The sequence below is a fragment of the Mobula hypostoma genome, chromosome 24 (assembly GCF_963921235.1).
Source record: "Mobula hypostoma chromosome 24, sMobHyp1.1, whole genome shotgun sequence".
Lineage (NCBI taxonomy): Eukaryota > Metazoa > Chordata > Chondrichthyes > Myliobatiformes > Myliobatidae > Mobula > Mobula hypostoma.
Genome location: NC_086120.1, coordinates 33,501,585 through 33,524,245, shown reverse-complemented (window position 1 = coordinate 33,524,245; position 22,661 = coordinate 33,501,585). Strand labels below are relative to the sequence as shown.

General features: G+C 42.6%; 1 protein-coding gene across 1 annotated transcript in view; it reads right to left on the bottom strand.

Moving 5' to 3' along the window:
• LOC134337380 (calcium/calmodulin-dependent protein kinase type IV-like) overlaps positions 1–22,661 on the bottom strand; it is a 146,814-nt gene that overhangs the window by 93,176 nt on the left and 30,977 nt on the right. The window contains exons 2-3 of the mRNA XM_063032344.1: positions 9,056–9,134; positions 1,881–1,943 (exon numbers count right to left, since the gene is read on the bottom strand). Coding sequence (XP_062888414.1) covers positions 1,881–1,943; positions 9,056–9,134 — 142 coding nt within the window. The remainder of the gene's footprint in view (positions 1–1,880; positions 1,944–9,055; positions 9,135–22,661) is intronic.

Here is a 22,661-nt window from a genome sequence, read left to right as displayed (position 1 = left end):
GTAAAAGCATTACCCTAATGGAAGAATAGTAGAAAAATCTGCTGTTTAACAAAAGCTGATTAACCAGATCGATGGTAATCTACAGAACTGGAGATGATTTTCAAAGAAGTTAGTTGTGAGGTATTCTTTGATATAACATGCAGGTTTGTGAATGTTGGGGTTGGTGGCTGCCTGGAGTGATTTGAGCTGGTTACTGAAGAGAACAAAGAGCCATAAATTACCGAGTGTCACTTGCTGGGAAGAAGTCAATAAATAGATGCTGGTCTGGAGCTGAGCCAATAAAAAGGTGTTAAAGGTCAATCAGATGGCCTATATCCAATGACACTGGAACACAATATTTGAATTGGTAAGGAACGAGTATAAATGTGGACAATTCGAGCATGCCAGCAGCGATAACTCTCTCAAAAGACCCACCATTGCAAGGAAGAACCCCAATGCCCAGGGCTGGGTGAAGAAAGGATCAATCATCTGGCCAGTGGAGATCTTCTGTTTTGGTGTTATAAATTGGAAAACTGGTCTTGAGTGAGTGTTGGTACAGAGGGAACAGTAGAATTCATGCTCTAAGCTGTTGGCCCAGGGTCAACGTAGTTATGTTGTTGTTTGTACAGAGACAATAAAGTGCGAGCTTCGATTAATTATGAGTTGCGTAGTGAAATTCCTAACCTATTTGCGTTGACCTATGGTCAACAAGATCAAAGAGCGTTACACGTAGTGACATTCTTTGGGATTCTCATAGCACTATTCCCGAATTATTCAACTGGAATCCACAATTTACGATTAGATCACTTTATAACTGGTTGGTGATATGATTATACTTCACACAGGTGCTGCGAACTTCAGTCCCAAATCATGTAATGGTCTAACTGGTAAATTGCAGTTGGAATAAATCTGTCTTTTCATCAGAGTAGCTCTTTTTATTCACTGGTAAGAAAAGCAGAAAACATACAATTTTATGACATTTGTACAACTGGTCCTGCATTTATACACTGTTTTGGTTCATAGCGCAGAAAGAGGGTCCCACTGAGCTGTAGAATGATGTGGTGATCACGAGAGGCATCAATGGTAAACCAGATACTGAACTGCTATGATTTCATGTCAGCCGGATAGTGGATTATTGGAATTTTACTGGAATCTGCGTTAGTGCTGTTGATCGCAAAATAACCACTAATTTCCACATCGGTAATTTCCCTGCTCCTCACTACCAGAGCTCCTCCAAGTTGCAACAGGGAAGTCATGCTTCACCTTATCGTTTTTCTGAAGTGCTCCAACACAGAGCTAGATGTATTTTGTACTCAACAGAACTTGACTTCACAGGTTCCTAACTTAGAAGCAAGAATGCCTACCGAGACGAGGCCGGGGGCAGATGAATAATTTTCCCCCAGCTGTTTTCTCATGGCCCTCATTTGAGACTTAATGTTTAGCACTTCTGAGCACTTTGTACAATAGGCAGCCCTCTAATGTTATCAACACACATCAAAATTGCTGGTAAATGCAGCGGGCCAGGCAGCATCTCTAGGAGGAGGTACAGTCGACGTTTCAGGCTGAGACCCTCCGTCCTGACGAAGGGTCTCGGCCTGAAACGTCGACTGTACCTCCTCCTAGAGATGCTGCCTGGCCCGCTGCGTTGACCAGCAATTTTGATGTGTGTTGCTTGAATTTCCAGCATCTGCAGAATTCCTGTTGTTTGCGCCTCTAATGTTATGTCCCTTTTATTTTTTATTTTATTTTTACACATGTCTGAGCTGATATGTTCTTGATGATTTCATTGTTTTTTGAAAATTTTGAAAATAAAGTATTAAAAAAAGAACCAAGAACGGTGCAAACTAAGCCACCATCAACACAGAAGGCTGCTGTTTCATCAAACCCAATGATTCACTTACAATATTCGGATGAGACAGCCGTAGCAAAACACCAATTTCAGTTCTTGCAATCTTCTTATCGATCTGAAAACGTTAAAAGAATTCTGAATTATAATTGAAAAATGCTACAGGTGCTGATTCATAAAAAGACAATCTCATCAAAATCGCACATGCTGGATCAATGATTTTATTTATTTATATGAGCCAAAAATAAAGGGTGCAGAAGTGTAGTTCAATTCCTACATAGTACTGAAAATCTATTGATCTTTGAGGCAGAATGAATTACTCCTATCTCAGAGTTAAAATGAAAGGGGGTGTAACTTGGATATCCATGAGAAGCTAGAAGTGCCTCCTTCCAATAGAACCAATCTCAACAAAAAACCAGCATCTGCAGAAGAGGGGAAGAGGAAGAAAAGAATATGAACACGAATCTTTATATGTAAATCTTCATTTAACTTTTTACATGGGTTTTTAGCAAATGCTCACAACTTTAAATTTATGAAATGCACACTGATTTGCTATGTAGACCATTGTTATGCAAATTACGATTAACTAACAATACAGGCCAGTGAAAATCTTTGAGGACAAATGAAAGAGCCAACTTCTACCCCACCCTCCACATCTGCCACTCTGTACATAGAGGTAAGAGGAACTTTAGGAGTTACTTTATGAAGGTGGTATCCATCATTAATGACCCCCATCACCCAGGACATGCGATGTTCTCATTGCTACCATCAGCAAGGAGGTACAGGAGCCTGAAGGCACACACTCAAAGATTCAGAAACAGCTTCTTCCCCTCTGCCGTCCAATTTCTGAATGGACATTGAACCCATGAATGCTACCTCACTACTTTTTAAAAGGTTTTGCACTACTTATTTAAATTAGCTATTTAAATATCTATATGCTTACTGAAATTCATGTTTTTTTCTATTAATATGTATTGCTACTGCAAAGCCAACAAATTTCACAACATATGCCGGTGATATTAAACCTGATTCTGATTCTGAGGTAGACAGGACTGTCAAAGTTCACGCTAAACTGTTTGAAAAACAGAATTTCTCAGAGGTTAGTTGGAGGCAAAAGATTCTGCTGTTATTAGAATCTGGAGCAATGTATGAGACACTGGTGGAAATCGGTGGGTCAGGCAGCATCTGTGAACTACCTGCACCTGATCCAGATGAAAGATCTCGACCTGAAGTGGTGACTGTCCATTTTTCTCCATAGATACTGCCTGACCTGCTGAATTCCTCCAGCACCTTTTATGTTGCTCAGAGCTGAACCTGGTCATGTTAATCTCGAGGGATGGCCAACATGCTCTGCCGATTTGAAAAATGTTTGTACATTTTTGCTTGTCAGTGGTAAAAACAAACACTATCCATGCAAGTAAATTTTAATTAATTTTACTCTTCATAAATTATACACTCAGAATTATATCATTACTATTGGATCAGGGAATACGTTGCAAATGAAAGACTGTACTGAAAAACTCTGTGGAAGGATAGTAGCTGCAAGTACTGGATCACATGGTTTGCATTTGCTGATAACCTACTTTCAAACTGTTTAGTTTTCTAAGTACATCTAAATTTGGAAAGGACTCCATTTCAAATTATATCTGTCAGTACTAATTTCCACCTGCATATGTTATATGGGCAAACTCATCAATAAATAGGACATTGGTATCAGCAGAGGAATAATTAAAGAATATCTTTGACCTAGTTTTTCAGGTTGCCATGTCCTGGGCATGACTTATTTTTAACATTCATGAGTGTAGAACTGTATAAAAACACACACACAAACTATTGAAATCTCTAGTGGCTGCTTCTGCTGTCAGGACCCAGACACATTCACCACTGTGACTCCAGCGGATGGGAATTGTATCAGTAGAATCCAGTGACAATCTGGAGCACAATCCAGACACTGGGTTACATCTCATAGGAAACAATCTTGGACTCTTCACAGTCACCGCTGATAATTTTAACTTCTTTTTGTGAGTGCAAGGCCCCCTCCAGGATTTTGGGTTATAATCCTGATTAATATGGTTAGCGTGTACTGTCAGAGGTCAGACAAGGGCCCAAATCCCAAAGCTGAAGTCTTTGCAAGCAACATTAAAAGATTAAGATGTTGAAAAAGCTGAAATCTGATTTAAAATTAGGAAAATCCAGAGTCATTCGACGGGCTAAGTCACATTTGTGAAGGGAGAAGGCTGAAGTAATGAGAGGTCACTGGCCTGATATGTTAGCTGTGGTTCTGTCTACATAGATGCCGCTTGCCCAGCTGAGTATAGTCTGCTTACGCTTTTAACCAATGGTCTGTCTGCATAGTTTAGTGGTTCAGAAGTCACAACACTTTAAATCAGGGGTTCCTAACCTGGTGTCCACGGATCCCTCGATTTATGGTAGGAGTCCATGGCATAAAAAAAGGTTGGGAACCCCTGCTTTAAATGCACTTCATTGGCTCTAAAGCACTTTGGGATATCATGATGTTGAGTAGAGTGCCATTGAAATTCTACTTTTTTTTCATATTACTCACTGACACCATCCAAAGAGCGGGGCTTTCAGTGTGCATACATTTCATTCCAAACAGAGAGTACCTGTACAAATAATCTCACTGACTTCTTCGCAGCATCTAATGTATGCAAATAGCTAATATGTTCAAAAGAAAGAATTCTATTTATACATTGTCTTTCAAGCCCTATTTAGGGTGTCTAAGGTGCTTTAATACTAATAAAACATTTCTGAGTGTTCCTTGTTGTAATCGACAAAAAACGCAGCCAGTTTGTGCACAGCATGTTCTCTGACACAGCAATTTAATGACAATCAGAAAATCTGTTTTTGGGGATGTTGGAAGAGGGATAATTATTGGTCAGGACACTGGGAAGATCTGTTCTGAATAAAACAGTACGAAGGGATCTTCTGATCTGATGAGGACAAACACCCCTGACAGGGTACAATACCTGCATGGTTATATGTTAATGCAAATGAAATACTCATCATATCAACATTGTCTATTGCTTTATTGTGTTCTAATTCAGCTCAGGGCTTCCTTCTGTTGAGTAAAGAAATGTTGGCTGTTTGCGGCTCTACAAAAGGCCTTCAATATCTACAAGGGTTAATCTGTGCTATTTCATTCAGTATTGTGTTCTGTATTGAAAAAGCACAAGGAAGTATTGGGTCTAACATGAAATCGATATTTATTATTTTGTATAAATAAATATTCAAAGCAAAATGGGCTTGCAAAAGTACATGTCTAGCATTCTAAGAGGAAATAAAACACCCTCTTGGCTAAAGTAGGCTGTACAAATGTAACAAATTGGTTCCAGTTCTATACTTTATCATACCAAGAAAATACTCTACAGACTTCAAGATTGCTTCTTGAGTAAGCTGCCTTGTGCAACTCTGATACCTCTGGTCAAAACACTAATGATTATTCTTTGTTTAATGCCATCGCGATTCAGGTTAGTGCACAGACTACAAAGTTAAGGCTAGAGCTTTAGTAAGTCTACCAAATTTTCTCTTCATTTCAAGTAGCTGTTACCAGAAGCACCACGTGTCGGATGAGTCTTAATAGTATAAAGTATATTAGGTCAGCAAGCTAATTACTGTTGATCAGGTCAGTGACATATTTTACTCCTTCACACCATAAAGGCCTTATAAAAGCACCTCAAAGCAGCTAGTATTCTTTCCTCTTACATAATTTACTCTTATCACCTGTCAAGTCCCTTTTACCCTTCATGCTGTGCTTGCTAATTGACTGCTCATTAAATCCTTCCGTGTACTTAAACCCTTCTCTTTGCTCTGTTTCAAGAATCTTCTCAAGTCCTGCTATAGTCCAGCTCCCTCGGAAAGGTCTCCCCCCCCCCCCGAACTCCTGTGTAGTTATATCTGAGGTAGAAGAAGCATAATGTGAGGAAGTGGGAATTTGAAAGAGCTTACTCAGAGAGTGGAGGAAAAAGGCTGGAGAACCCAGGATCAGCCAAGTTTAGATGTGGAAGGGTTTTTATGCCAAATAGGTTGAATTGGGGTGGGAAGCAGAACTTATATCAGAAGTTTATCCTGGGATTGTGAAGGATATTGAGTTTGTTTGACAATTAGATGACACTGTGCTAAAGGTTTGGTAGGTGGCAGATTTGCTGCTAAGTTTGCAGGGGTGAAACAATGGATTTGTCTTTCCCAGCTTTCAGCTGGGGGAATCTGCATCCCCTGACCCACACATCCCTTCAAAGTCTCTTGGAATGGTTAAAAACTTGAGCAAGGTTGGGAACATAACCTCTGAGGGCCCTTGTAAAAGGACATTATTGTGACCAGTTCCATAAGAACCGGATGCAAGAATAGTCATAGTCATAGTCACAAGTGGCAATTGCAGTTGATCCTCTGAAAGGGTTAGTGGGTGAAATCACGCCTCTTCAGTTGAATAAGCTGCAACAGAACAGGGGAAATATATATAATGGTGGTCAATGAAAAGAATGCCATTTGCTGCGGCCTTGCCCATAGTCAGCTGGTGAAAGGGTTTTTGTTATGGGAAGAAAGACTTTGGAAACCTGCTCTAATACATATCTATGTGATGGCCAGGGGCTGCAGCTACATTGTGGGCCTGGCATTACAAGGTCGACTGGGATGTGCTGATGAGATTTGTACAGGTAAAATACTAAAGAAAACATTATTACCTAAAACCATGACAACACAAAGTTCATGGGAAGCAAATGTGTGCCCTATACAAGTTATTTTAATCATTATAGGTGATATAAATTCAGGCCTTTGAGAGTCAACATGTCAGTTGTGACTGAATTTGTAGCTCTTTAGTAGATATTGCTTATGTAGCCTCCAGACTGATGCTAATGCAGAGTGTGTTACCCCTCGGAGGTGCTGTCCCACAGGGGAGAGGATAAAATGAGGTACTTTTATGTCTTCTGGATGGGCATAAAATCATCCCTTGGCACCATGTCAAAGAAAAGCAGAGACTTCCCGAAAGATCCTGGCCAATATCTATTCCTCACTCAACATCACTAACATTTTGGTGATCATCGCATTGCAATTTGTGAACCCTTGATGACATTAATCGACAAGACTTCAATAGTATTCAAGAACCTTGAGACATTTGTACAAATATTCTATTTTTTCTTTATTAAAATGTAAATACATTTATATAATATATATTTATAATAAGCAGATTCAGCAGGGGAGGTTAATCACTTCCTAAAATTTACATCAGGCTCCTCCTCTTGTGGGTGTGTACCCGTATCAGAGCTCTTTGTTGTCAATTTAACTGAAAATAACTGAGTGAGATATGAACATTTGCTCTCTATCTACCCTGGCCTATGCCAGGCCTCCAACCCACTCTGCAGTAGCTCTTATCCTCGAGCAATGTGTTAATTGTACACACCAAATTATAGCTGTACACGCTCTGAATAAGCAGAGAACATCCATTTTGCAATCCCTTAACACTCTGCTTATTAATAAAGGAAGAGAATCTTAACATAGCAAGGGGAAAAAAAATTGTACAGTATGTATTGAATTGTGTACCTTATTCTGAGTGGCGCCATTGGAGGTAGCGAAAGAGGAAGACAAGAAGGAAGACAAGATAAGAAAACAACAAGACCAGAGTATCCTATCTGAATAAGCCAAGAAAACTCACCGGTTTTACTAAGTACACACAATGGATCAATCTAAAGACACGTACAGCCAAGTATCAGTCATCACATGCCCTTACTAATCTGCCTAACACTGTGTTGGGGGACACCAAACTTTGAGATTTTCACTTCCATCCTGCCACCTTGTTCCACTCTGCTGCATGGTGTTTCAAAAATCCGTCTGGCTTTTGTATTATCTGTGGTTGGATCTGGTTAGTCTTACGTATTCGGAGTCTACGTTTCTGTTTTCTCATGCTGGTTGCATTTGTGTTACAAGAAGGTTTGTGAACTACAGTAACTTAGCAATGTTAGCAGGGCACAGTAGGCAGTCTCTCCCTCTTTGGCTGATTATTAAATCCTGGCTGTCAAACGGCTGGGTCATTAATACTTGTGAAAGTCATAATTCTGCAAAGGTTGACAGGACAGCTTTAAATAAGAAAATCTATCAACAGTAATAGAAGAGGAGATTATTTGCCCTTTAGTCCATGCTGACTCTGCAGGAGACGTGCCTCTGCTCCTAGCCCCACCAGCCTTTTCCATAGGTCAGGAATGATTCCTTTTCTAGTGTTGATCCAATTGCCCTTTGAAAGCCTGGACTGTGTTTATTTTAACTGCTCTCTCAGGTCATGAACTCCAGATACTATTCAGCTGCTGCATGAAACAGGTTTCCTTCATGTTGGCTCTGATTTTTAAAAACCTTAAAATGTTACTCCCTTGCACCATTTGGAACTATTTCATTCTATCAACCCTGTCTAGACCCCTCATTGTCTTAAAAGTTCTATCCCATGAGTTCCACGGACCGACATTGGAAGATTGGAAAGGTGGTGGCTCTTTGTTGACTGGCATGGACTTGATAGGACGAAAGGTTTCTTCCTCTATGGTATACACTGTGAGAGAATAAAAGTCTGCTCAATCTTCCCTACTCCCAAACAATCCCAGCTTCTCCCACCTTTGCTTATAAGTGTTGTTTGTGCAAGTGCAAAAGGACCTTCAAAAACTGAGTGCACACATGGTTTGACCCTGATACTTTCTTGTACCAAATACTGTACCATTTGGCCTATTGAGTCTGCTCTGCCATTCAATCATTGCTCATTTATGATCCTTCTCAATCCCATTCTCCTGCCTTCTCCCCATAGCCATTGATGCCCTTACTAATCAAGAATTTATCAACCTCCACTTTCAATACACCCAATCACTTGGCCTCCACGGCCACTTGTGGAGAAGCATACTCCAGATTCACCACCCTCTGTCTGAAGAAATTCTTCCTCATCTCTGCTCTAATGGGATGTCCTTCTATTCTGAGGCTGTGCCCTTTTGGTCCTAGATTCTCTTACTGTTGCAGACATATTCTCTGTGTTCACTCTATCTGGGCCTTTCAATATTTCATCGGTCTCAAACTGAGCATTCTAAACTCTAGCGAGTACATGAGTCAAGAATGCAGCCAACACTAACGTAAACTCTTCTATGAACAACTCTAAAATATCTTCCCTGCACGCTCTCTGAAGGTATAGCAAAGCTATCACAGCGTCAGATTTAATATACTCAAAAAGTTAGAATAGCTTTCACTTACAGTTTTCTGCAGGACCTTTGCTGCATATTGTTTTTGGGTTTGCTTTTCTTGGCATCTGTACACGACGGATGTTGCACCCCTACAGAGAGAGAGAAAGGACAGATTAAAACTATCCAAGGCAGATGGGGTTCATAAATGTTGAACCTTGTTTATTTTATTCAACCAAAGCTTACAAAGTTCATCAGCAGTCCCTGGAGGATGAGATGACTGTTCACTTTCCATCAATAACATTCTTCACTTTGAAACGCTGGGGGAACTCAGTAGGTCAGGCAGCATCCATAAAAATGAATAAACAGTCAACGTTTTGGGCCGAGATCCTTCATCAGGACTGGAAAGGAAGGGGGAAGGAGCCAGAATAAGAAGGTGAGGTGACAGGGAGGGAGTACAAGCTAGAATGTGATAGGTGAAGCCATGTGGGTGGGGAGGGGTGGGAATGAAGTAAGAATCTGGGAGGTGACAGGTGGAGAAGGTAAAGGGCTGAAGATGAAGGAATCTGATAGGAGAGGAGAGTGGACCATAGAAGGAGGAGGGTGGTGCTTGGTTGCAACCAAACATATCTTTACCTTCTCCCCCCTCCCTCCTCCAACTCTCCTTAGGGATCGCTTCCTCCATGATTCCCTTCTTCATTCGTCCCTCCCCACTAATCTTCTTACTGACACTTATCCCTGCAAGCAGCAGAATTGCTACACCTGCCCATTCACCTTCACTCGGGACCCCAAACAGGTCTTCTAGGTGAGATAGCACTTCAGCTGTGAATCTATTACGGTCATCTACTGTACTCTGACCTTCCGAAGTGGCTTCCTCTACACTGGGGAGACCCAATGTAGACTGGGAGATTAACTACTTTGTCGAACATCTTTGCTCCATCTGCAAAAGCAGGAATTCCTGGTGACCGACCATTTCAATTCCAATCCCCATTCTCAATTCCAATCCGGCATGTCAGTCCAAGGCCTCCTTTTCTGCCACAACCAGGCCACTCTCAGGTTGGTGGAGAAACACCTCATATTCTGTCTCAGTAGCCTCCAACCTGATGGAGTGAGCATCTATTTCTACAACTTCTGGTAATATTTTTCCCCCTCCCCTTCTTCATTCCCCACTCTGGCTCCTCTCTTACCTCCTTACCTCACTTTGCCTATCACCAGACATCCCACCTCTCCCGGAAGTTCCGGGAGTCTCCCGCATATTGATAGTGGCTCCCTGATGCAGTAAATTATATACAATATCCCGGAAATCAATTTTTTTTGAGAGCGAGCGAGCGAGAGAGAGAAAGCAAGAGAGAGAGAGAGTGTGAGAGAGAGAACGAGAGTGCGAGAGTGAGAGGATGAGTGTGCCATGGGACAGTGTTCCAAAAAAAGAAAATATAAAACGTACGTCACCCCAGACTACCCTAAAGTGTACCCCTGCCTAATAGGGATCAAAAATAATGACAGTGTTGCTCGCTGCACTGTTTGCAACAGTGACTTTTCTATTGCCCATGGTGGGTTAAGACTGTAAAAGACATGTTGAGGTGAGTTTAACAGGTATCATTCGTTCATTAGCATAGCTAACATTATTTAAACCAGCTGGCTAGCTGCTAAGGAGCTACTCTGTTGCAGACATCCCACCTCTCCCGGAAGTTCCGGGAGTCTTCCGCAAATTGATGGTGCTACCTCCCTGAAATAAGTTTCTGCAGGGTGGGATGTCTGGTATCACCCTCTCCCCTCCAACTTCCCTTTCTCCCATGGTCCATGCTCACCTCCTACTAGATTCCCTCTTCTCCAGCCCTTTAGCTTTTCCACCTATCACCTCCCAGCTTCTTACTTCGTCCCTTCTCCTTCACTCACCTGGCTTCACCGATCAATTTCTAGCATGTCCTCCTTCCACCATCACCAACCCCTCCATCTTGCACCCTCCTTTCCAGTCGCGATGAATGGTCTTGGGCTGAAACGTTGACTGCTTATTCCCCTCCATAGATGCTATCTCCGTCCAGTTCCTCCGGCATTTTGTGTGTTTTGCTCTGGGTTTTCAGCATCTGCAGAATCTCTTGTGGAGAGCAATGAACAGTCGACATTTCAGACAGAGGCCCTTCATCTGGATTTGTCAATGTTTCAGGCTGAGGCGCCTCCCCTGCATAGCTGCTCCCTGACCTGCTGAGTTCCTCCAACATTTTGTGTGTGTTACTCTGGACTTCCGGCATCTGCGGAAACTCTAGTGTTTATTCTTCACTTTGACCTGTTGCAGACAACGGGATGTCGAAAGACAAGATTTCTTAACAAGTTTACTAATAACTGCAAGTCATTCTGTCATGTATTACATCATTACATCCCATAGAAATAGCATATTTGTTAAACACATTAACTGAAATTGTCGGCTGTATACAGCGTTCTTTATATGGAATCCTTCCGATGGATTGAAATTACATTGTGTGATACTTAATGAATAGTAATTCAAGTGCTCATATAGAACTCATTAAACGATTCCTTTAATGAAAATCTTAACTCTTTTAAGTAGAACCTCATACAGGATGATTAATAAATTTGCACAGGGTGAGTTTGTCCTGTAAGTCTCTACTGAATGTGAGAACATTCTGGAAAATCTAATTATGTACTTATTAACAACAAATCAAGTCAAGCACAAAATTTGAGGTGGAAATTAATATGAATTATTCACTTAACACGACTTTCAGTGGAAAACGGAATGCTGGGGAGTTATATGATTATATACAATATTTATTGATGCATGTATGTATGTATTTTGTTACTGGAGCCTTCTGAAAATGGTCCACATATTGTCAACTGCTGCACTGGATATCGATGTTACTGAAAGTGCAATATTAATCGCATTTTCCTTGAAATGAGTGGCTGTCTTGACCATTTCAGAGGGTAGTTAAGAGTCAACATTATTACTGTTATGTCTTGGACCGACTGGGCAAGGAAGGTAGGTTTCTTTTCCTAGAATGCATTGGTGAATTAGTTTATATTTTCATGACCTCCAGAGGCTTCATGGTTACTACCTAGGAAAATAGAGGGCTATGTGCTAGGAAAATTCTAGGCAGTTTCTAGAGTAGGTTATATGGTCGGCACAACATTGTGGTAATGTGCTGAAATCTATGTTCTATAACTGCAACAGACTATTCTTTATTCCAGATTTAAACAATTACTTGGAATGAACTTCTCCACCTTTCACAGTGAATCCAGTAACTTAATCACTATCCTGCTGCACCATGAGTTGACTGAGAGATACACCAGTGGCCACTTTATTAGCCACTCCCTAATAAAGGTTCACCTGTACACCCGCTTGTAGTACAAATATCTAATCAATCAATCAATCACATGGCAACCACTCAATGCATTAAAGAATGCAGATAGGGTCAAGAGGTTCAGTTGCTGTTCAGACCAAACGTCTGAATGGGGAGCAAATGTGATTTAAGTAACTTTGATTGTGGAAAGATAGTTGGTGCCAGATGGGGAGGTTTGAGTATCTCAGAAACAGCTGAGCTCCTGAGATTTTCACACACAGCAGTCTCTAGAGTTTACAGATAGTGGCAGGTCTGTGGGTGAAAACTGCTTGTTAACGAGAGAGATCAGAGGAGAATGGCCAGACTGGTTCAAGCTGACAGGAGGTACCTAATAAAGTGGGCACTGAGTGCACCTTGTCCCAGGAACACCATGTGCCAATCTTTGCAATAAAAGAATGATTTAGTTATTCTGGTACTATAATTTAAGGATGTGGGTTCATAATTTTCAGGCTTGCAGTCATGGGAGAGAAGGTGACCTGGAGCTGGAGCGAGATAGAGTGAAACACCCTTCGAGTGAAGGACAGGGCAGAGCCTAGTTTAGTTTCTGGCCCTTATTCAAGCACTGGGAATTGGCTCACATGGATCTGGTTGCTGTAATGGCAAACTGGTTTGCCAACTGTTTGTGTTTCAGATGTTAATAATGCATAGTGTGAAAAAAATATATCAGCCACGGTTTAACTAAACATACAACAGGTCCTTTGACCGATGATGTCACACCAAACTAATTAAACTAGTAATTAAATGCCTAGCTAAACTAATCCCTTCTGCCTACGCAGGACCTAGTCACCTGCATTCTCTGCAAGTTCATGTGCTATCTACGAACGTCTTAAATGCCTCTATTGCATTTGTCTCCACTGCTACCCCTGACAACGCATTCCATGCACCTACTACTCTATGTGGAAAAACTTGTCCCCCCAATCTCCTTTGAATTTGGCCTCCCTCATGTTAAATATGTGCCCTCTAGTATCAGACATTTTGACACTGGGGGAAAAAAAAGATACTGGTTGTGTACTCCGTACCCTTTATAATCTTATAAATATACACCAGATCTCAACTCAGCCTCCGTTGCTCCAGATAAAATAACCCAAGTTTGTCTAATCCTTCACATCCATCTAACCCTGGCAGCATCCTGGTAAACTTATTCTGCAAGACCTCCAAAGCCTCCACATCCTTCTTATAATGAAGCAACTATAAATGTATGCAATTATCTAGATGCGACCAAACGAGACTATTGAAAAGCTGCAACATAACTTCCAGAGTCTTGAACTCGGTGCTTTGACTAATCATTGTTGTCGGTATGTGCTGTGTCATGTGACGTGGGCCATCATGGTCCTTTCATGACCATGGTTGCTCTTGGCAACTTTTTCCCCCGAAGTAATTTGCCATTGCCTTCTTCTGGGCTGTGTCTTTACGAGATGGGTGATTTCAGCCATTATCAATACTCTTCAGAAATTGTTGGCCTGGCATCAGTGGAGACATAATCATTACTTGTGACATGAACCAATGCTCAGACGACCATCCACCACCTGCTCCCATGGCTTTATGTGACCCTGATTGAGGAGCCAAGCAGGTGCTACACCTTGTCCAACGGTGACCTGCAGGTTAGCGGAGGGAAGTTGTGCCTTACACGTCCTTTAGTAGAGAAGCATCTCCATCCCACTACTCAGCTGGACTCATAAGCATGCCATAAGCCTTCATTACCACTCTTCTCTCTGCATTGAAAAGGACTGATTTCAGACACTGCTCCAGAGAATGGGATGGGCTGACACTGCAACTCTACACCCAGAGAGAGCTGTGGTATGTTAGACATGCTCTCTTCAGGTAGGTATTACAAATGCAGTCAAAGAACAAAGGAGTTCTTCTACCACACAAACTAGGATTACCTGGCTATTACCATATTGCTATTCTGATGTTTGCACACTGACAACTCTGCTTCCTACAGATCATCAGTAAGCACTTCAAACAGTATTACGTTGGCTGCAAGACCATGAAAGCACACACCCTAGCTCATTAACAGCTTTTATCCCACTGCCATTAGACTCTTGAGCAGACATATTGTATGGTAAAGGTGAACTCTCGATCTCTCAATCTACCTGGTCCTGGCCCTTGCACCTGATTGCCTACGTGCACTGCACTTCCTCTGAAAATATACCACTATATTCTGCATTTTGCTATTGCTTTTCCCTTTTTAGAATGACCATAAGATGTACGAGCAGAATTAGGCCATTCAGCCCATCAAGTCTGCTCCGCCATTTTATCATGGCTGATTTATCATCCCCCTCAACCCCATTCTCCTGCCGTCTCCTGTAATTTTTGGTGCCATTACAAATCAACCGCCAGTTTAAATATACCAAGTGACTTGACCCTCACAGCCATCTATGGCAATGAATTCCACAGATTCACCACCTCTGGCTAAAGAAATCCCTCCACACCTGTGTTCTAAAGAGGTGTTCTTCTATTTTTGAGGCTATGCCCTCTGGTCCAAGATTCTCCCACTACTAGAAACATCCTCTCCACATCCACTCTATTTAGGCCTTTTAATATTTGGTAGGTTTCAGTCTTCTAACCTCCAGTGAGTACAGGCCTATAGCCAAACGGTCCTTAGCTGTTAACCCATTAATTCCCAGGATCATTCTCATGAGCCTTCTCTCCAATGCCAGCAATTTTTTTCTTAAAGAGCCCAAACTGCTCACAATACTCCAGATGTCATCTGACCAGTGCCTTATAAAGCCTCAGCATTACATCTTTGCTTTTATATTCTAGTCCTTGAAATGAATGCTGACAGTGTACTTGTCTTCTGTATGGATGCTATGATGCCATGCAAAACAGATTTTCACTGCATCTTGACATATTTGACAATAATGAACCAATTATCAATAATACAAAAGTACAAGTCTTTCTGTTCCAGTTTTTTAGCGTCTGGTTGTAACAACCATGTCAGACAGTGTTGGGAAAGAGAGCACGCTATGTCCATGCTATTTGGAGACAAATCTGCACCTGACAAGCTGGTGGTACCTGGCCAAATTTCCAGGCCTATGTTTCTACATTTCCTGAAACTAAATAGTTGTGAACAGACCATCAACTCACTTGATCAAAGTGAACTGGAGTTGAGGGTTAGCTGTGGTACCACCCGTAAGCAGATTTGAACATCACTTAGTCAAAATAAATCAACAGTAAATAATGCCTTAGGCTGGATAATATCTTGAAAGGAAATCATCAGGGAAGTTAAATAGGTCTGGGAATAATGATTAAATAAAGCATTCTGGGTGCCTGACTGAAAGGTTAGCGAGGTATTGCTGTCCCAGAAAAGCATCTGGAGAACAAAATTAAAAACACAGAAACAAGATAGTTAATTCTCATACTTCTGCCCATAATTATACAACAGTGTACTCATTATACCATCCCTTGCGGTGAAATTGTGAGACTGAAATTGTGTCAGCCTAGCTCTGTTGTACTTATTCAGTCATTAGTGAGGCAGGTAAGGTCAATATTATTACTCATTCCTAGCTACTGAATTGATTGGAATAAGAAGCCACTTGGTCACCACATGTAGGCCAAATTGAGCGAATATAGCAGCTTTCCTTCCTTCAAAGACTTTGGTGAAACAGACCTGTTTTTTAAAAATGTAATTTAGTGGTTACTTTTCATAAATTTTGTTTAATTTCAGATTTAGTAGACAGCCGTTGATCCCAGGGGATCATGGGTTTGCGCCTCTGGTGGACTGTGTCCTCTCCAGGGCGCAAGCCTGGGTGGGAAGATTTGAAGAACCACTGTTGCCCATGCAGGGGGCTCCCCCTCTCCTCGTCACTGACGTAGTCCAAGGGAAGGACAAGCACTGATAGAGCCTGGCACCAGTGTCATTGCAGTGGTTGCCAGAGTGAAATTGTAAACAACAACAAACTGCCTTAGGGACCCCGGCTCCGGATTTCTTCCACGGAGTTTACTCTCGAAGCCTTTCCCATGGGTGGGTATGGCCGCAAGGCAGCGGAGGTTTAAAATCAGAGTTTTCCTTCTCCTGGCAGGCTGCTAACCAAGGCAGATGAGCCCCACCTGCCCGAATTTCAGATTTAAGTCAACAAATTTAAACTAATTAATAACCAAAGGTCATACTGTTCATCCCAAGACTTCATCTCTGGGTGAACATAGAAACATAGAAACATAGAAAATAGGTGCAGAAGTAGGCCATTCGGCCCTTCGAGCCTGCACCGCCATTTATTATGATCATGGCTGATCCTCCAACTCAGAACCCCGCCCCAGCCTTCCCTCCATACCTCCTGACCCCCGTAGCCACAAGGGCCATATCTAACTCCCTCTTAAATATAGCCAATGAACTGGCCTCAACTGTTTCCTGTGGCAGAGAATTCCACAGATTCACCACTCTCTGTGTGAAGAAGTTTTTCCTAATCTCGGTCCTAAAAGGCTTCCCCTCTATCCTCAAACTGTGGCCCCTCGTTCTGGACTTCCCCAACATTGGGAACAATCTTCCTGCATCTAGCCTGTCCAATCCCTTTAGGATTTTATACGTTTCAATCAGATCCCCCCTCAATCTTTTAAATTCCAACGAGTACAAGCCCAGTTCATCCAGTCTTTCTTCATATGAAAGTACTGCCATCCCAGGAATCAATCTGGTGAACCTTCTTTGTACTCCCTCTAAGACAAGGATGCCTTTCCTCAGATTAGGGGACCAAAACTGCACACAATACTCCAGGTGTGGTCTCACCAAGGCCTTGTACAACTGCAGTAGTACCTCCCTGCTCCTGTACTCGAATCCTCTCACTATAAATGCCAGCATACCATTCGCCTTTTTCACCGCCTGCTGTATCTGCATGCCCACTTTCAATGACTGGTGTATAATGACACCCAGGTCTCGTTGCACCTCCACTTTTCCTAATCGGCCACCACTCAGATAATAATTTGTTTTCCTATTTTTGCCACCATAAGTGGATAACTTCACATTTATCCACATTAAATTGCATCTGCCATGAATTTGCCCACTCACCCAACCTATCCAAGTCACCCTGCATCCTCTTAGCATCCTCCTCACAGCTAACACTGCCACCCAGCTTCGTGTCATCCGCAAACTTGGAGATGCTGCATTTAATTCCCTCATCCAAGTCATTAATATATATTGTAAACAACTGGGGTCCCAGCACTGAGCCTTGCGGTACCCCACTAGTCACCGCCTGCCATTCTGAAAAGGTCCCGTTTATTCCCACTCTTTGCTTCCTGTCTGCTAACCAATTCTCCACCCACACCAATACCTTACACCCAATACCGTGTGCTTTAAGTTTGCATACTAATCTCCTGTGTGGGACCTTGTCAAAAGCCTTTTGAAAATCCAAATATACCACATCCACTGGTTCTCCCCTATCCACTCTACTAGTTACATCCTCAAAAAATTCTATGTGATTCGTCAGACATGACTTTCCTTTCACAAATCCATGCTGACTTTGTCCGATCATTTCACCGCTTTCCAAATGTGCTGTTATCACAGTTTGACCTTTGGTTACTAATTCAAGAACTTGGGGCAGCCAGTAGCGTAGTGGTTAGCACAACACAGTACCAGCAACTCAGGTTCAATTCCCAGTGCTGCCTCTATGGAGTCTGTGCATTCTCCCCGTGAATGCGTGGGTTTCCTCTGGGTGCTCCGGTTTCCTCCCACATTCCAAAGACGTACCGGTTGGCCATTGTAAATTGTCCCATGATTAGGCAAGGGTTAAACTGGGGGATGGCAGGGCCGTGCGGCTTGAAGTCCTGGGAGGGCCTATTCCGCGTTGTAGCACGATAAATAAATCAATAAATAAGCTTAACCTCTATGCTGACATACCAAGTCGACTGAATTCAAGCACCTCTCCCAATGCCAAACTGTAGATTCCAGCTCTCGTCCATAGCTTGAGCACACTTTGGTATAATTGGGCGGTGCAGGCCCAACAAGCCTATTACACCCATGGGATTAATTAACCTACTAACCCGTACTCCCTTGGATGTAGGAGGAGGCCAGATTCAGGCGAGAACGTACAACTCCTTATAGCATGTGCCAAGAATTGAACCTGGGTTGCTGGTGCTGGAATAGTGTTATGCTAATCGTTACTTTACTCTGCCCCCGGGCCGGTGTTGTAGGGAAAGCTACCCCATGAACAAGATACAAACTAAGGCAAATTCAACACTGCCTTTTTACCTCCAGCCTTCCTACAAACCAGGGCCCTAAAAATTCCTTCTGGATGAATTAAGTGATTTACTTGCAATTCTTTCAATTTGACATATTGAAGTTAACACCATATTGGGAAGACTAAAGTCGGGCTGGATGGTTGCCTTTGTATACACCTCAGTGCAGACCACAGCTGTGACCTTGAACTCTCTGTTCTATCTCTTTGCTCTTTACTGTACATCTAAGTAAAATTAATTGAGTGTTCTATCCCCACCCTGACCTATCTCCTTAGCTTTCAAACTCTTCCGGGATTATTGACTTAAGTGTGCCTCCCTTTGAAGCCTGTGTGGAGAAAGTTTGCATCTCCAGCTGTTCTGCTATTTTGTACTCATATCTGATCAAGTTCATGCGGAACCATTTCGCTTTTGGCATTTCTTGTCACTAATCATTAGAGTTCAGCAATACTGTGGCCATTTTGCATTTTGTTTCTGTTCTAATTGTGCTTGTTCTTGTGAAAGGTGCGTTTAAATTATGGTTTTCTTGTGAATGTTGCTTATATGATACTATGTGCCTCTGATGTTGCAAGTAGGTTTTTCATTGCACCTTTGCACACATAAATGTACTTGTGTATATGACAATAAACTTGACTTTGGACTTTGAGAGGGAACCTGGGGCTATAGTTACTGAGACCTCAAGTCTATTTGTGTGAAGCTTAATAATAATAATAATAAGAAGAAGAACAAAATTTTATTTCTTACATTCAAGGGAGTAAAAATCGTAATGTTGCACCTCCATCGCAATGTACAAGCAATAAAGAGGGGAAATGAGGGAGGATATTGCTCAGATACTAAGATTGTATACATAATTGTTTTGTATGCATGTACATACAGTCAGATACACAATCAGATCTATGTACAGTCAGATATGCAATCAGATCAATGTGTATTGATGAATCTGATGGCCTGGTGAAAGAAGCTGTCCCGGAGCCTGTTGGTCCTGGCTTTAATGCTGTGGTATTGTTTGCCAGATAGTAGCAGCTGAAACAGTTTGTGGTTGAGGGGGCTGGAGTCCCTGATGATCCTCCTTCCTACGCACCTGCTGCTGTAAATGTCCTGAATAGAGAAAAGTTCACATCCACAGATACGCCGGGCTGTCGGCACCACTCTCTGCAGTGCCCTGCGATTGAGGGCGTAACAGTTCCCGAACCAGGCAGTGACACAGCCAGTCAGGGTGTTGTCGATAGCGTCCCTGTAGAAAGTCCTTGTTCTGCCACGTGAGGCTTGCCTTTGACCTTGGATCAGCCAGGGTCTTTGAGGGCTGGTTCTGCTGAGATATGCCATATACAACGGCTTGCATCTTTCTGCTCCTTTGTAGGAGTCTGAAAGGATATTTCTACACAATGTTGGGAAACTTTGTTCAATGAAGCTTTTACATTCACATCTGGAAGGGACATTTGGCGACACTCCAGAGCTCCACAAATTGCAGGCATTTGTAGTGGTCAGTCATTTGGAGCATGCACTCATTCCTCATCAACCCAGGCGTTGAATGTGTTTCACTCTTTAAGGTTTGCTTTCTGAAGTGAATGCCAGCCTGTGAGGAAATACTCTACCGATATTGGGATGTGGTTGAGAGGAAAGTGACTTGGGCTGATCTTTGGAAAGCCGAACCACACCGCATCCAATTTCTCATCCAGGCAGTGTACGATGTGCTTCCAAGCCCATCAAACCTGCACACATGGGGCACGGCGGAGTCCTCTGCGTGCCCACTGTGCTTCAAGCGAGGAACCCTGGAGCACATCCTCAGCGGCTGCGCAAGGGCACTTGGTGAGGGACGGTACAGGTGGAGGCATGATCAGGTCCTGAAGACCATCGCTGAAGTCATCAGTGCAGGAGTTGAGTGGGCGAAGCGGTCCCGACCCTCCAAGCAGACCATTGCCTTTGTCAGAGCTGGGGAGCAGCCAGTACCCGCCAAAAGAACATCTGCAGGCATCCTGACCTCTGCAAGGGACTGGCAGCTGTTGCTGGACCTCAAACAGCAGCTGAAGTTCCCCAACCATTTCGCAGCCACCACCCTGCGACCAGACATTGTCCTAGTGTCTGAGTCTACTAAGCAAGTGGTGCTGCTGGAGCTGACAGTCCCATGGGAAGATAGCTTGGAAGAGGCCTTTGAAAGGAAGCTCTCCAAGTACGCAGGACTGGTCAGCAACTGTCAGCAGGCTGGATGGAGAGCGATGTGTCTCCCAGTGGAGGTTGGTTGTAGGGGATTCGTAGCCCGTTCTTTAGTTAGAGCCTTCAGCATTTTGGGCATCGAGGGAGAGAGGAAGAGGAGAGCCATCCGCAGTACCACCGATGTGGCAGAGAGGGCCTCAAGATGGCTGTGGCTCAAAAGAGGGGAGCCATGGAGTCATAAGTAGCTAGCCATCTGGACACAAGCTGGGGTCTGATCAGCCCTGGCTGGGTCACCTGGAGGAGGGTGTATGATGCTGAAAGACCTTAAATACCCGATGATTCCAGGAACATCACTGAAGATGTGTCCAGAAGCATCAGTAGATGCATGTACACCGACAGGAAATTCATTTAGTTCCGCTCACTATTCCTGAAACAAAGTGGCTCACTTGCTTTGGCAAAACCTGCTGAGTTCCTCCAGCATTTTATGTGTGTTGCTCTGGATTTCCAGTATCTGCACAATCTCTAGAGTTTCAAAAAATTTAGCATTCTTTTTTTTTACTCAAAGCTCTTCACGACAGTGCCAGGGAGACTGTTAATGGCACCTCAGTAGTGCTAAATTGATGACGCTTTTCCGGGGCATGGTTTTTAGAGGATGAGAAGTAACATAAGTTTAACACTTACATATTCTCATCTCGTTATCCACTTCTGTAGTAAAACTTGACAGGCAAACCTAACCAATAGTTTGGTCTAAATTGAAAATTTTCAGGAGGATTCTAAAGATCAGTAACCAAATGATACAGGAAAAAAGGACTCTGAAATTCAGGCGCTGGACAAGGCCAGCACGGAATGGCAAATAAAACCGTGGATGTATGTTGTGTCCAGGAGCAGAAGTATAGAGACTCCTTAGAGGTTTCTAGGGTTAAAGCTGGGTTACAGAGGTAGAGAGGTGGAAGATATGGAAAGCTTTGGAAACATCAGGAGGCACTGCTGAACCAGCATTTAATTTGGGGTGGCATGGTGGCTTAGCGTTTAGCATCAGCGACCCAGGTTCAATTCCGCCACTGTCAGTAAGGAGTTTTAAGTTCTCCCTGCGACGGTGAAGATTTCCTCCGGGTTTTCTGGTTCTCTGGTTTTCTCCCACATCCTAAGAACATGGGTTAGTAGGTTAATTGGTCTTACTTCCTGCCTGTTACGCCGTCGGCGTTTAGGGCAGCAACGAAGGTCCTCCATCTCTGGCGGTGTTCAGGGCCTCCTTCATCATGTCAGTAGCCTCCTCTCGGTAGGTTAATTGGTCACATGAGTGTAATTGGGCGGCGCTGGCTCGTTGGGCCAGAAGGGCCTGTTACCGTGCTATATATCAAAATAAAAATTAAGTCAGCAAATGGATGGCTGACCTTTTCACAGAAAACTGCAGTCTAGTAGTCTTGGTGTTGATTTGGGTAAGGTGCCCAAATTTGTTTGTGTGTAAGGAGTGTCCGCTTCCCTTCAACAAGCAGCGGATTACAACGAAAATAGAAAATCACTGTGAAAAATAATTATTATGGTGTGTGTGGGGAGGAAAAAGTAATTGAAATGCAAGATGATTTCTTTTTTGAAAACACCTTACATAACACCATAACTTATTGTTTTCACAAAGGCGAACATACCATTATTGCCCGTCACTGGAAAAATAAAGTGCAAGTTCAAGTCCATTTAATACAGAAGTCAGATTTTTCTTTTGGCTCTTACAGATATATAAAACCTGTGCCAATTGGAAACTGTATTTCACATGTGTAAGTTTTTAAGAAGTAAAGTAGTGATGGTTCAAGTTGAGGCTTATTGCAGTTATTGGCATAGATACACAGGGTATAAATACTGTACCATAAGAATTGTTTTTTTTACAACAGCAGCTCAATACATTGCAGTTAACATAAGTTAACAAAAATCAAATTGACATAAATTATATATAATGCTTAAACACATGTACAATAAACAACACTAGAGCAAGATTGAGAGACAAAAAAATTGTCCAAG